The sequence below is a fragment of the Pinus tabuliformis genome, chromosome Q (assembly GCF_031772625.1).
Source record: "Pinus tabuliformis cultivar Carrire ecotype Pingquan chromosome Q, CPIR1, whole genome shotgun sequence".
Taxonomy (NCBI): domain Eukaryota; kingdom Viridiplantae; phylum Streptophyta; class Pinopsida; order Pinales; family Pinaceae; genus Pinus; species Pinus tabuliformis.
Window position 1 is genome coordinate 250,827,962 of NC_142296.1, and position 16,507 is coordinate 250,844,468.

Sequence of the window (16,507 nt, forward strand, 5' to 3'; positions counted from 1 at the left end):
GAAGAAGGACGGCACATTGAGGATGTGCACTGACTAGAGGGCCCTGAACAAGAAGACCCTAAAGAACATGTACCCCATACCCAAAATCGATGAGTTGATGGATGAGTTGAGAGGAGCACGGTTCTTCTCAAAGATTGATTTGAGATCTGGGTACCATCAGATTTACGTGAGGGAGCAGGACATTCGCAAGACCGCCTTCAAGTGTCACTATGGGCACTTTGAGTTTTTGGTGATGCCCTTTGAGCCAACCAACACCCCAGCTACATTCCAGTCCTGCATGAATCACATCTTCCGCAGTCACTTAAGGAAGTTTGTGTTGGTGTTCTTTGATGATATTCTCATTTATAGCAAGACTTGGGAGGAGCATCTCCAGCACATTGAGACAGTGTTGCGCATCTTGGAGGAACAACAGTTCTATGCCAAGCTCTCCAAGTGTGAGTTTGGGTTAACGAAGATGTTGTACTGGGGACACATCATAGGGGTGGACGGAGTGAGAGTCCACAAGGAGAAGATCAGGGCCATCAGCGATTGGCCAGAGCCGAGGAACGTGACAGAACTTCAGGGATTCATTGGCATTTGTACTTACTACCGAAAGTTCGTCAAGAGTTTCTCACAACTTGCTGCACCCCTGACAGATTTGACGAGGAAGGGGCATTCAGTTGGTCGGATACAGTGCAGCGAGCCTTTGACAGGCTCAAGGAGGTTATGAGCAGCTACCCAGTGCTTGCGTTGCCAGATTTTTCGCAGCCATTTGTTTTGGAGTGTGATACATCGGGAGAGGGGATCGACGCAGTGTTGATGCAGGGAGGTCACCCTATAGCCTTTGAGAGCCGGAAGCTCCTTCCACATGAGAGGTTGTATTCTATATACAACAAAGAGATGTTGGCCATTATGCATGCATTGGCCAAATTTCGGCAGTATTTAGTGGGTAACAGGTTCAGGGTGAGGACTAATCACAATAGCCTCAGGTTCTTTTTGGAGCAGAAATGGCTACAGGAGAGGCAGCAGAAGTGGGTCAGTAAGATCCAAGCGTATGACTTTGACATTGAGTATGTCAAGAGTAAGAACAACATGGTAGTAGATGCCCTTTCACATAGACCAGCCACGTTGTCTCTTATGAGCTTGGACACAGACTGGAGGGCTCGACTCTAAGTAGAGTACTCCAAGGACAGATTTGCATGTGAGGTTCTGGATGGGCAGGTGGCAGATGACAGGTACAAGGTAATTGATGAGATCATCTACTATAGGGACCGGATCTTCTTGACTGAGGGATCTCAGCTCAAAAAGAAGATACTTCAGGCATCACATGATTCACCATTGGCCGACCATCAGGGGTTTACCAAAACTTACAGGGCCATTAGAGAGAGGTTCTCATGGAAGGGTCTCAAGGAGGACGTACTCCAGCATATCCGGGGGTGCGATATTTGCCAGAGGAACAAGGGGGAGATGAGCCATCTCGTAGGATTATTGCAACCTCTTCCCATTCCGGAGGGGAAATGGGAGTGTATTTCGATGGACTTCATCACAAGGTTGCCCATGGTGGAGGGCAAGGATTGTATCTTTGTCGTCGTTGATCGACTGACAAAGTACGCACATTTTTTTGCCATATCCGCACACTACACAGCAGCGCAGGTGGCCAAGTTGTTCTTCAAAGAGGTCTTCAGGCTACATGGTCTTCCTAAGACCATCATCAGTGACAAGGACAGCTGTTTCGTTTGCGGGTTTTGGCAGGAGCTTTTCCAGTTGGTGGGGACGGAGTTGACACTGAGTACCAGTTATCACCCACAGACGGACGGGCAGACAGAGATAGTTAACAAGTGGCTGGAGGGCTACTTGCTTAACTATGTCAGTGGGCAGCAGCGAGCATGGCTGCATCTAGGGGAGTACTGCTACAACACTACACATCACATGTCCATTGGTATGTCACCATTCTATGCTTTGTATGGATATCATCCTTTATCTTTGCTGACGTGATGTTTGGTGCTCGCAAGGCTCCGAGAGCCAAGATTTGGATCCAAGAGAGTTAGGATATTCTCCGATCTCTCAAGGATAATATGGCTACAGCGCAAAACCAGTAGAAGTTGTATGCTGACAGGGGTCAGGTGGAGAGACAGTTTGAGGTAGGGGACTTGGTCTACCTACGATTACAGCCATACTGACAGTTGTCACTGAAGCAGAAGGGAGCTGAGAAGCTCAAGCCCCGCTTTTATGGGCCATACAGGGTGATACGCAGGATTGGATAGGTTGCGTATGAATTGGAGCTGCCCCAAGGCAGCAAGATTCATAACGCTTTTCATGTATCATGCCTGAAGAAGGCATTGGGGCAGCAGGTGACAGTGATAGATGAGCTACCACCCACGGATGATGAGGGGCATTTGGTGTTGTAATCAGAGGCTATTATTGATACCAAGGAGAGGCAGCTGCGGAGCAGGACGGTCCGGGAATTCTTGGTGAGGTGGAAGAATTTACAGGATGAGGATGCCACTTTGGAGAGTGAGAAAATTTTGCAACATCCATCACTTCAGTTGCTTGAGGACAAGCAACATTTTGCCGGGGGAGACTGTAATATTCCTAATTAGCCATGGCTAATTGGAATATTCGATTTTGCTCAATTTTGCCTTCTATAGTTATTTATAAATAAAAAGGTGAGGAAAGGGGGACATAACTCACTTTTTGAATAAAGTCACTCCCTAGTAGCAGAACGTTGTAACTTAAAAGGGGAGCCAAGGGGGCCAAAGGACCACGTAGAGAAGGGTGCCCACGTAGACACTTGGAGGGACTGCGCAGATGGAGAAGGAGCACGTGGCAAGAGAAAGGCTGCGTTGGAGGAGGTGGGCCTTAGGGTTTTGAGAGAGGCCGACGCTATAAAGGAGAGAGGAGCGTCCTCATTTAGATAATGGATTATGTTGCATTTGAGCTAGTTACTTCGACTTAGAGCACACTGGCTATTTAGCCTGTCTGCAGCACTGTTTAGTGCATTGAGTGTCTCCATTCGGAGATCTCACCCTTAGCCCCAGGGGACTTCGAGTTCCTGCTCGGGCAAGGTAGATTCATCAGTATTTTGCGGGAGGAGTGATCTTTGGAGTTGAGGAGGAACTGAGCATTTTGATGACTGTGCAGTCTTGAGAGGGGAGGACGCAGTCTCTTTTGGTAGGAGCTCTAGATTGGGTTTATGTGGAGGATTTGAGCTTGGAGACTGAGCAAGGGATCAACCCTTGCATGTTGGGGAATTTTGGCAGAGTCTCGGGTAGAGTTTTGGAGGATTCTCTTCAGGGCAACGCAGAGCCTTGAGAGATAGCGTAGATCCTCAAGGGGTGATTTTCGGGGTCAGCTATTTTAGAAAAGCTTTCTGGGCTTTTCTGGGTTTATTGAGCAGTGGCTGATTCTAGAGTTTCAGCATTTTCTGAGGAGGGGAACAGCCCCAAATCCTCACTTGATTCCAGCAGTCGCAGCAACACATCAGTTCTTCGGCAGCTTGGACGCAGTTCAGAGAGAGGCCATTTCCTTACCATTCTAAGTGTATTTCTTCACTTGCCTTGTGCAAGTCGAGGTGCTATCTTTTTGATCACCTCTTGTACTCTTTCCATTACTCAGTATAATAAAATGGCTTAGCATTTCTCTCTGCATTTCTAGAGTATCTGCTTATATTCCATGTACACATTATTGTATGTTGCACTACTGTTATTTTTATCTCTTTGAGCTTCCCGGCTACTATACCACTTGTGTGTGTTTTTCTCCTATACTCTTAGACAGAGTCTGAAAAGGGCTAGGTAGCCTCCAGATCTCGTCCTCTTTTCAAAGGCGACATATCTGGTAAACGCCCTCCCAGTCCATCTCTGGTTGGAGTTTGCTTGTGTTTGAGGGATACCCCTGATAAGGGATATTACACTTGCCAAGTGCACACCCTTTGCACACCCCCTGCTTGGTTCTAGGCATTGCAATCTTAAAACTTATATAAGACATGTCCTTGAGGTAACAAGCTCCAAATGTCTGAGATAATCATCATATGCCAAAAACTTTGACATTAGGAGTGGTGTCAAATAATGAGATACTATAATTATGCAAGGTAACAATGATTGTTAGGTGGAATGGAATGTAATAGTGTGGTCTCTTACAATAAATTGTGATGGTCATAATAACTCTTATTGATGTGTGGCATGACCATTCATAGCACAATATTTTGATCCTCATACAATACATTCAGAATACTAATGAACATAATATTATTTTAACTTGTTCTATGACACATACATGTGATCAAATCCTTGCAATCTGTTGTCGTGTGTGCAAGAGCCAATAGCTGCAATAGATCTGACAGCCAAGTTTTAGTGGAAGGTGTTCCTCTCGTTCTCTTGAATCTAGCTCAGGAATGGCAGATTCCGAATATCTGTCTAAGTTGAGAGGTGAGCATATTTAAGTGCTTGTACCCTTGCATTGGAGTGATGTGGAGACAAATATAATCACTAAGATATGTAAATTTTGCCCTCGGATGAGGAAAAGTGCATGTGTGAATTGGATTTATGGTAATTGGTAGTGTTGAAAATATCATATGTATCTCTGCTGCATTGTAAAAGGTTATCCTGAAGGAAAATCTGCATTAGAACCTTCAAATTAACCGAGTCCTGCTGAATCAAAGAAAATTTTTAAGGTGTAATTGTGTGTGGGGGACTCATGTTACAATGATTAGGGGATTGATAATAACCTTGAACATTCAAGTTAATTACTGATACACTGCTATTCAAATGCATTTCTTCTATAAGGGTTTAGATGTCAGTCATTGTAATTCGGATTCCTGATAATTTTGCAGTGTCAGTGATTTTTCTCTCCTCTCCTAAAAATTATCCTACTTTTGGGAGGGAGAGGAGGTTACTCGGTAGCAATTGGCAATGTTGTCTTTCAGTTTTCTGTTTGGCATTTTTATACTCAAATACTACATTCCTTCATGAATTGAAGACTGCTAATTTGCTGACATCTTTACAGTCAATTAAAGTATCATATCATCCATTCTCAGATTTTAATTTTTTGAGCCATATCCATTTCCTGAAGTTATCATCTCAACTTATTTTATCTTCCTAGCAAAGAATTCCTTTTACACTATGTTGCCAATATATAGCAAATTGCAAATGAAAGTAAATTAATTAGAGGATCACAATATTTTGAAGTTTAAATCCATTCTTCAATAGGTTCAAAATATCGCTATAGTTCACTTCTAGTCCTTATCATCAACATCAAGAAATAGAACGAAAACTATTAAAGATAACTTTTTCTGAATCTCTACCATGAAATGGCATCCATCTTGACAGAAAAATGAACAGCACTGAATGGAAAGCATATTTTACCTGCTTTGGAAAGCCGTTGAGCTTCAGACTCAGCATTCAGAACAAAACCCTCCTTATCACGTATGTACTGGTCAAGGAAACCCTTCAATACCCGTGCAAGTTTTTCTTCTCTTTCCTTCTGAATGACCTATGACGGGAATAGATACAGTCATTACTGCAAGTTCTGTTCTATATGTTTCGATGCATAAACCAGCAATTTAAATTTCAGTATAATATGAAGTTAGAAAAAAGTATTTCACAATGGTTGTAAGCGATGTTAAGACATTCAAAACACAGTTATGTAGAGAATGCACCCATAAACATGTTATAAAAGGAATAAAACAAATAAAAGCACTACAATAGATTTTACACAAATAAACACACTAATGAATACAGAATCTTCCAGCTCTTCTCATACTTAGCACACAATCTAATAGATTTTGGTAAAGACATGTCCACTCCATCGAGTCAGGGACTGTGAAAGTAAGTTTGAAAATAGCCCAATTTCAAAATTCTCTTCTTTTGCTTTTGAAAAATGTTGCTTATATTAACAGAAAATATGGTACACAAATAATACACAACCAAGCAGAAGACTACGGAAACTTAGCATTAATGATCCAAAAGGATATATTAAGACTTTCAGATTTATAGAAATAAAGGTGTGTTAGTTGACCTCCTTAATTCAATTAGTTTAGATGTTAGTTAGGATTTTTTGGTTAGGTTGGAGATTTTCTCGAGTAGTTAGGGTAAATTAGTTGCCTCATTTTCCCCTCAGTTTTTCTTCAGGAGGACCTCATATTCTTTGCCAGATTTGTTCTAGTATCTGAGCTGATCTTGTGCATATTTTGATGATGTCAAAGTTCAAGGTTCCATGATAAGTTGTGCCATCACAGGGATTTGTATTATGTATCATGAGCAGGCAAAAGTGTGACCATGTATTCTATGTATTTGTAGGAGACCATGCTGAGTGATCAGCGTAAAGTGTTTTTTCATCTAGTTGGTTTTAATAGAGCCTTTTAGTTTGTCGTGATTGTCCTTTTATTCCTCATTTCAAGATAGTTTGTGCAATTATGGTTCATATTAAGCATCTCTTAAGGGTCATTTATAGCCAAGGTGGGTGTGCATGGGTGTGTATGGGTCTTGGAGTAGATCTATTAGGACACGACTTAGGGAACCCCTAGGTTTTCTCACTTTATCATTATGTAAAATTGTGCTAATGAATTGTAAAGGTTTTCGTACATAAAAAGCACACTTCCTTGGCAGAAGCATAGATCTACCTATGTATTTGTCACACTTTGGCCTAGGCTAAGTCACAGGACATATCCCTAGGGGGTCCTATGTTACATCTCACACGTGTTGGACACAAATTCAAAGGGACACATGTCAAACATGAGTTTGGCACGTGTCCTCGTCACTAGACACATCCCAAACTTCTTTCTGACACATGCCCTAGTCATGTCCCAACTTAAGGACATGTGTCCCCTCAACTCGTGCTCTCTCCAATCAACACTAGTGATCTAACTCGCTCTTCCTTCAATCAAGAATGAAGACCCAACTCGTTCTAACTAAACTCGATCTTCCACCTAATCCTGTAGTCAAACTGATGAATACTTCCACTTAAATGAAGCTCCAACTCTACACATGAGATCGTGATGATTATTCCCATAACTGGAAATTAACTCACCACAATTGAAGTCTATCTCCTGAGGAAAACTTGAGGTCTTCATTGACTAAGGCACAAGCCAAAAGACCTTGCTCGCTACATTTTAAACACTCCCTCATAGCGAAGAAGGTACTTCTGGATTGAACCTCATCCACCTGGATTTGTCTTCAACACTACCATGTTCTCCATTGTTGCAACTGCTCTCTCTGAACTAGAAGACTTTCCTACTTTCTCTTGCAGAATCTGATCTAAAGACATGTTCTTTCCAACCATGCTCCTAGGATCCTGATCTTGAGCATCCGTCAATGTTATCTCATACCAACTCAGGTTGTTGTCGGTTGTTCACAGCTAATGACTCTCAACATTGAGCTCAAACTTGGACAGTCAGGCTCAACAACACATCCTTGTGCCTTGATGGTCATCAACATGCATGCATGCAACCATTCTCTGTTTTTTTTTCACTGTCGTCGTTGCCCTTTCAACTAGCAGCTCTTTCGATCAACTCATATGGCGGTTGGTTGGTTTGTTTTGGTAACTGGATGATCTAGCGACTATCGCTACCTAGTGGTTGGCCAATGCGTTGAATTGCATGTGGACCAATATTTTCCTATCGTGGCCCTTTCGACCTGTGATAATCTCTTATGCCCAATGGTTCTGCTCCAACCCTTCGCTTCCAAACTCTACTGCCCCAAGTCTGCTCTGCTCGTCCACTATTGGGGTGTTGCAGTTGTGGTTGTGTTGGCCAGTCAACTGCCCTGGAGGCAGCTGCTACCAGCAACTGGGCTATTGGCCACCACAGCCCAACCTCCATTTCCTTATTTTTAAATTTTTATTTTCTTTAAAAAAGTGGCCCTTCTTTTTACGTCCTTTTTTTTCTTTTCATGAAACAAAAATTATCCATAAAAATTTCTTCTTCGCCAAAGTTGTTAACTCGTGCTCTCTCCAATCAACACTGGTTATCTAACTCGCTCTTCCTTCAACTGAGACTGAAGACCCAACTTGTTCTAACTGAACTCGATCTGCCAACCAATCTTGTAGTCAAACTGATGAAGACTTCCACTTAACTAAAGCTCCAACTCTACACATGAACTCGTGATGATTATTACCATATCTAGAAATTAACTCACTGCAACTCAAGTGTATCTCCCTAAGACAACTTGAGGTGTTCACTGGCTAAGGCACAAGCTAGAAGACCTTGCTTGCTACATTTTCAACAAAAGCCACTATTATTTTATTTCATGTAATAATTATGATCTAGAAGTTAAGTTAGACTAGATCTCGTTGCTTCAATGCTAAATCTAAGGAAACTCCTTGGAAATCAATATTTTATTTTAATGGAAATTCCTTACCTTGTCTATATAAAGGAAGGATTTCCTCATTTTTAATTCTTGATGGACAATGGGAGTATTCCTCACCCAGGGGTCTAATGAAAAAATCTCTTGGCGTCTATTGGTGTTGAGTGTCTATTATGTGATGTATGTTTCAACAAAGAAGGTTGGTCCTCTCCATTGAAATTGGTAGATTGGAGGTACTCCAAACCCTAGGCTAGAGCGTTTTGGAGGAATTGGCACCATAAGTGGCTTTGTGGGCTAACAGACCAAGAATGTGGGCTTTGCACCCAAGCTTGTGGGTGTGGAACCACTAGGAGATTTGGACACTTGGCACACAGAGAATGTAGGGCACCCTTAGAGGAGCAAGGGGCCGCTTGAAGCACCAAGAGATGCCTTGTAGTTTGTGAGATAATAATTTATTTGTATGATAGTTCGGCTTGCACAAGAAGTAGACCTCATGACAGATCGTTCAAGCCCAAAGAAAAGCATATAAGTAAAGGAAGTTGTTAAGGCTTAGAAACACGTTCAAGTGCAACAAAAGAGCAACTCGGATAGGGAGGAATATATCTGTTTTGGCCATAGGAACTTGCAGCTTAGCAAAGGAGAGGGACAAATTTATTTTAGGGCTCATATTTCATGACAGACTAAGCCGAGTTGGGTAGGAGACAAATCTGAGGAGAAGGGAGTTGTTTTGTGCATGGTTTGAGGTGGTTTTCCTTGTCTGAACAAGCCAAGGAGAACAGTGACCTGGAGAGGGTCGATCCCTTGTAGTACTGTTTGGGAGGGTCGAAAAGGCCTAAACAGGTGGTTGTAGCAGTGTTCTAAGGCAGCGTATTGCAAAGGCTTGTAAAGGAAGGAAGACCACAGGCTTTTGAAGGTGATTAGACTACAGTTGGAGGGATGTGTGAGCTACAAGTGTGCCCTAACTAGTGAGAAAAACTGCAAAGGTATGCACAGGAGTTCACAAGGTATGTTATTCTTCTATTGTTGCTAGGTTTTGGGTCTAAGTTTGGATCAGTTTGGATGGTTGTCCTAGTATAGGACAGACTGTCATTGGGTAATCTCAAGGTTGTTGAAGGGCAACGAAAAGGTGCTCAAAGGAGCCCTAAGTGCAGTGAAGGGAACAACACTTAGACTGCTAGGAGAGGCAGATTGTTGGAGGCTCTAGTGACTAATCTTTGAAGGACAAAAGAAGGAGGTCAAAGTGAGTAGTTGGATCAGCCCAAGTTCATTGATTGAGAAGGACATATTGCAGTGATAGGTAGCACCATCTGGCCCAAAGTTTGTCTTCATTGGAATAGCAGAGGAAGGCATTAGAGGAAAGAAGTCCCAAAGCAGCTGAGGAGCAATAGTGGGCAGTTGAGAGTTGTTCACAAACGGAGTTGTGAACAACTCAATAGAAGTCCTGAAGTGTTGATGCATTAATGGACAAATGATTAGCTAGAGGGAAGATTTGTAAGCTCTATTCAGTGACCTAAAGGAGCAGGACCATCGATAGAGGTAGTGTTGCAAATTGGGAGCAGAAGGACCAACAGTTGTGTACAGGGTACGATCAAGGAAGTTGTGAGGAGCTCTATATCAGCCAGACGATCAATGTATCTTGTTCTTGTATTCTTGTATCAATGGATGTATGAGGGCCATTATCCCTTGTACAGGAGCCTTGGACAGTTGTATTACAATTTGTTAATATAATGAAGTTGGGTTGTTAAAAATTGTAAAAAGTTATATATTTGTGCACGTGTTGATTTATTGTTGTATTTTGTTCCATTGTGTAAAGTAATTTGTTGTCGTATATTGGATTGGTAGTGTCAATGATTCTAATACCCTAACATAGATTCCAGTACTGTGGAAAAACAACATGGTATCCGTTATTCCTGTCACCTACACCTACCTACAGGTTAGTGAGAAAAGCCTTCAACTCCACTAGGTGTGGTTGGTGGCAGGGAACTCAGAGAAGGGGTTGTCACACTAATCCTGACTCTCTCTGTTTAAGTTATCTCCTAGGTTAGCTAAGGGGGGTGGTCCCTAAAGGAAAATTAAGTTAAAGATGTGAGTTTCTAGGAGAGTGTTATAGTGTTATGGATTACTCTTATAGAGATTTATAAGCAAATGTGATATGAGCAATATGACATCAAATAATAATGACAACCATCAATACATGAGAATTCAACCAGTGCCTTCAAATAAATTGCTCTAAAATGGAATTATATTTGCTTAAATGAGGTGAAATGCTTTCAAATGGAGAGCAAAAGTAATCCTGAAAAGTGAAACAAGAAATTTTTAGCACAATATACTATAAATGCAAGATACAAGAATGTTTTTAAGATAAACAAATTTATGAATCAAAGCATGTGAAGCTACCTTGCCCAAAAGGAAACAATTAGTAATCTACCTATGAGAATGTAAATGAGATGATAGAAAAAACTCAAATGTTTAGCCAAGATGACAACATGCAATTAAGTTTGCAACCCAAAATAATAGTACTTGAAAGTGAAATCAACCATTCATGACAACATGCAATTAAGTTACAAAGGTAAGCGAATTCCAAGTACAAGAAAATTAAACTTGTTGCAAAATTAAGAAATTACAATGCTTGCATCCAAAGTGCCTCTTGAAATAAGATTTGCATGTGAAACTTTAAACCATCAAGATAGCAAGAAATTTGACAGCTTTGCAAGTAAAGTAAATGTGATGAAAGGGTGCTATTGGTTTATTTTATTAGTTAGCTCTAAAGTAAGATTCCAATTGAACTCTAATCCTCCGACCTCACCCTCACCCAAAGATTTGGATCTCACAGTGAGGAGTCAATAGAGGTAGAGGGTCCCTAAAAACTCTATTCAACCAACTTAAGTTGGAGGTAAGTTTTAGTGATGCTTGGGGCCTGTAAGTAAGTTAACCAAACAATGAAAATTAACTTCAACTTGAAATGCACTTGCTTGACATGAAATAGAATGTTACTTTATGGAGAAAAGTTGTCCAAATACTTGATGCATGTAAGATGTGTTTAATGGTAAAGCATAAGTAAACTTGGAACTATGTTCAAGCCAAATAAGATCAAGTAAAAAGTGCTTGCATGAAAAAAATATGAACTTGTTATGGACTTAGAACATGTAGTAAATTAAATTAAAGTGCATGCAAAATGAATGTGATGCATGTTGTGTTAATTTCCCAATTAGAAGATATGCATGCAAAATGAAATAAACCAACAAAATCACAACATCCATCCTCTCCAAAAGATGGAGAGATCCTCTCCAAGTGAACTGCTAAGAATAAAAACACTTGTTGATTTGGGGTAGCATCGGATGTGCTCTAGCCATGAAATTTGGTGGAGAGGCTAAGGCACATGAGATCTCCAATACCCAGAAAGAGTTTGAGCAGATTCTAAACAGTTTGGGAGATATTAAAATAATTAATATTTTTAATGGAGTCCCTAAGTCTAAACTTAGGGAAATTAAAATATTAATGTGAATTAATATAAAACTGTGTTAGAATGGTCCAAAAGTCATAGATCAAGCCAGATCTAGTCTTAGCCATTGATTAGGGACTTAATCTCGGTCGTTGATTTGTCAACGAGAAAAGTATAAGAGGAGGCTTGAGGGTCACTTGGAGAACACACCAAAAGATCAAGATTTTGACTTTCTAGGGATAGGTTTGCTGAGAAAGTTGAGAGAGTGATCTGGCGTTGCAGCGGAGGGGCAGTGAATACAAAAGCAGAGAGGCAGAGATAGTGCCGGTAGGATCAGCGCAGCAGCAGGGAAAGCTGATACAAAGGGCAGAAGCCGGAACTGTCAAGAACCGCCGTAACTGTAGAGAACTGTCGGAACAACCGAGAAAGTTAACGCAGAGGGCAGAAGCCGAAACTGCTAGGAACAGCCGGAACTGTCGGAACAGCTGGGAAAGCTGACACAGAGGGTAGAAGCAGGAACTGTCGGGAACAGTCGGAACTGCCGGGAACTGTCGGAATTGCCGGAAAAGCTGACGCAGAGGGCAGAAGCCGAAATTGTTGGGAATGCTGACACAAAGGGTGGAAGCCAAAACTGCCAAGAAAGCTGATGCAAAGGGCAAAAGAGGCTGACGCAGTCCCTAGAGGCTGACGCTAGGGTTTTTCATGAGGCAGATTGGAGCTGAGGAGTTGTCGGAGTGTTTATCCGGGGTTTCAGCCGGAGCATCTGTCTCCAAAGGAGAGGTACTACTGCTGAGATTTTTCTCTGTTGGGTGAGCCGAATTTGGCACCCAAATTGTATTCTAAAACTACTTAATAAATCAAACCCTCAGATAGCTGCACTGATTTTCCCGCATTGGGTTTTTCCGGGGACATTAGTCCAAAAATAACAATGTCATTTGTGTGCTTGTTTTTGTTTCCTTCAATTGATGTTCTTAATGTGTTGAGCATGTACTTGTGTTTATTTTCAGTATTTACATGGTAAATAACTTGTTAATTAATCAAAACAAGTAGGAAGGAATAAATCAGAAAGTACATGGAGGGTTTCTAACTGTTAGACTTAGAAACTTCAACATGGTATCAAAGGGTGGTTGCAGATCACAAGAGAACTGAGGACATCAGCCGAGCAGAGCAGCAGCAGCAGAAAACAGTTGTCCCGAGTGACAGAAGTTGTTCCTAGCAACAAAACAGCAAGGAAGGGGTGACGCAGTGCCTGCGTCATCAAGTTCGAGCCAAGAAGAGGTTGTGCAGAGGTTGAGGGAGGCAAAGACAGGCTCACACAGAGCCACGCAGAGGCCAGGAGGGCTGATGCAGTTGGCTTAGGGAGCTAGTTTGCCGGTGTTGGGACTGCACAGAGCCTAGGAGCTCTCACCTTCAGGTTGCTGGGGTTTAGGAGGCTATGGATAAGTTGCAGAGTGGAGTTGGTGGGGTACTATTGTCAGAACAGTACCTAACAGGGAAAGGCCAAAGAAGAGGGAGTTGCTACCAAGGGTTTCTAGCCGAGAAATCTGGATCAGTGGTGTGGTTGCACAAATGATCAGAGTAGGGGGCATATCGACATCGGCAGAAGGATTTCCAAGAGGGAAATCGAGGCTCAGAGGGAGTCACATCGAGAACTTCCAGGAGGGAAGTAGAAGAGCCGCAGAATGGCACTACACAGAGTAAGAGACCAGGACAGACTAGACAAAGGCTCAAACTTCGTAGTCTGGAAGGCCAGAATCTTATCAGTACTTGACAGAAATCGTGTCAAGAACTTCGCCTTGAAGACGATAGCGGTCCCAGTTGACCCAACTGACAATGACAGGTATGAGGAAGCAATGGCGAGGGCCAAGAGTATCATTCTTGACGGGATCAAGGATCATATAGTACCACATATTGCCAAGAAGAATACAGCACGGGAGATGGGAGGCCCTGACCAAGTTGTATCAGCATACTTTCGTGCAGAGGAAGATGCTCCTAGAAAATCAGTTGCGGTCATACCAGATGCAGAAGGGAGAACAGATCGACACCTTCCTCGGTCTATTGAAGGAGATCCTAGATCAGCTCACTGCCATAGGGGCCACACCAGATCCAAAGTTGATGGTGATAGCAACCCTGAATGCAGTCTCAAAAGACTGGGAGGTGTTTGTCCAGAGCATACTGGGCAGGGCGACCCTTCCAGATTGGGAGGAAATGTGGGCGGCTCTTCGCCAAGAAGAGATTAGGAGGGTGACCAAGACGAGAAGCAACAACAAGGGGATCAGAATCAAGAAGGGGGTGGATACTGCCCTAGCATCTGAGGGTAAGCAAGAAAAGCGGAAGAAGAAGGACCTCTCCAAGGTCAAATGCTTCCACTGTGGTGAGCTGGGTCATTATGCGACCCAGTGTCCGAGGAAGAAAAGCAAGGGAGAGGCTTCCGAGGCCAAGGCAATGCCAGCAAGGGCAAAAAAGGAAGTGGAGACAGACAATGATTGTGCCATGAGTGCACACACACCACTTGAGCGAAAGTTGGGAGACATCGAGCTGTAGCCAAGAGGACTACAGAAGATGAGGGGCAGGATCCTCGAAGTACCCAACCTCTTGGATTATACATGGCTACAAGAGCTCCGAAGAGGAGTAGCAAGACTAGCGGATGTCGATAAAGAGAGCTACAATGCAGGATTCCCAGGACAACGCGAGTCTGGCAGGCTGCAATAGTGCGAGAGGCACAAGAGTGTTGCACCCGTGCAGGATGGCACAGAGAGGTGTGAAACGGTGATAGATGCATAGAGTTGTTGCAGCAGTGCAGAGGTCATAGAGGGAGCACTTGTCAGCGACACAGGGAGCTTTAGCATCAGGAGTGTCTCTAGCCTGACAGAGATGTCAAAGTTGGGAGATCAGTGACTTACTTCTCAGTAACTGAGTTGCAGTGCAGCAATTACCAGTGGCGGTGCTATGGGTAGCACGATGCAACATGATGAGAGGGGATGCAGTGCAGACGCAGTAGTGGCAGTGGTAGGGCCATGGGCAGCAGCACAGATGCAAAGAGAGTTGTTGTACAGATGCAGCAGTGGAAGTGGCAAAGCCATGGGTGGCAGTACGAGATGCAGCGGTACAGATGATGGGCAACAGGCCTAGCATCAGGGACCGATGTCGAATGATCAGAGTAATACTCTTAAGGAGTATTGCTAGAGCACAGTCCTCGCTAAGAGGGAGTGTTGATTTTGGGTAGCATCGGATGTGCTCTAGCTACGAAATTTGGTGGAGAGGCTAAGGCACGTGAGATCTCCAATACCCAGAAAAGGTTTGGGCAGATTCTAAACAGTTTGGGAGATATTAAAATAATTAATATTTTTAATGGAGTCCTTAAGTCTAAACTTAGGGAAATTAAAATATTAATGTGAATTAATATAAAACTGTGTTAGAATGGTCCAAAAGTCATGGATCAGGCCAGATCTAATCTTCGTCTTTGATTAGGGACTTAATCTCGGCCATTGATTGTCAACGAGAAAAGTATAAGAGGAGGCTTAAGGGTCACTTGGAGAACACACCAAGAGATCAAGATTTCGACTTTTTGGGGCTGGGTTTGCTGAGAAAGTTGAGAGAGTGATCTAGAGTTGCAGCTGAGGGGAAGTGAATACAGAATCAAAGAGGCAGAGATAATGCCGGGAGGATCAGCGCAGCAGTCGGGAACGCTGACGCAGAGGGCAGAAGCTGGAACTGCTGGGAACAGCCGGAATTGCTGAGAACTGCCGGAACAACCGAGAAAGCTGACGCAGAGGGAAGAAGTCGGAACTGCCAGGAACAGCCAGAACAGCCGGGAAAGCTGACGCAGAGGGCAGAAGCAGGAACTGTCGGGAACAGCCAGAACTATCGGGAATTGTCGGAACTGCCGGGAAGGCTGATGCAAAGGGCAGAAGCCAGAACTGTCGGGAACAGTCGGAGCTGTCGGGAACAGCCAGAACTACCAAAACTACCAGGAAGGTTGACGCAGAGGGCAGAAGCCGAAACTGCTGGGAATGGCCGGAACTGTCGAGAAAGCTGATGCAGAGGGCAGAAGAGGCTGACACAATCCTTAGAGGCTGACACTGGGCTTTTTTGTGGGGCAGATTGGAGCTAAGGAGTTGCCGGAGTGTTTATCTGGGGTTTCAGTCGGAGCATCTGTCTCCAAAGGAGAGGTAATACTGTTGAGATTTTTCTCTGTTGGGTGAGCCGGATTTGGCACCCAGATTGTATTCTAAAACTACTTAATAAATCAAACTCTTAGATAGTTGCACCGATTTTCCCGCATTGGGTTTTTCCGGCGGCATTATTCCAAAAATAACGGTGTCATTTGTGTGTTTGTTTCTGTTTCCTTCAGTTGATGATCTGTAATTTGTTGAGCATGTACTTGTGTTTATTTTCAATATTTACATGGTAAATAACTTGTTAATTAATCAGAGCAAGTAGGAAGGAATAAATCAGAAAGTACATGGAGGGTTTCTAACTATTAGACTTAGAAACTTCAACAGCACCCAAGGTAACTGTGAGATGAGGTCCCATATAATATTCAATCCAAATATTCCATAGCATATTCTTCAGTGCATGAGCTCCTCTAATCAATTCGATTTTCCACATGTGCAAGTGCTGCTTTATCTCTAGGAAATTTGATTTTATGAAATAATGGCGTATTTATGATGCAGTGTGCTCATTCATCCTCCACACATCCCTTGACTCAACTCTTCGACTAAGGATAATTTCCAAGATATTTCCACATCATTATGTTACATGGAATAATTTATTTCCCTCTATTTTA

General features: G+C 42.9%; 1 protein-coding gene across 1 annotated transcript in view; it reads right to left on the bottom strand.

Annotated features, from left to right (window-relative positions):
* LOC149219117 (chaperone protein dnaJ 10-like) overlaps window positions 1–16,507 on the bottom strand; it is a 407,942-nt gene that overhangs the window by 301,933 nt on the left and 89,502 nt on the right. The window contains exon 5 of the mRNA XM_089382533.1: window positions 5,340–5,466. Within this exon, the coding sequence (XP_089238659.1) occupies window positions 5,340–5,466 (127 nt within the window). The remainder of the gene's footprint in view (window positions 1–5,339; window positions 5,467–16,507) is intronic.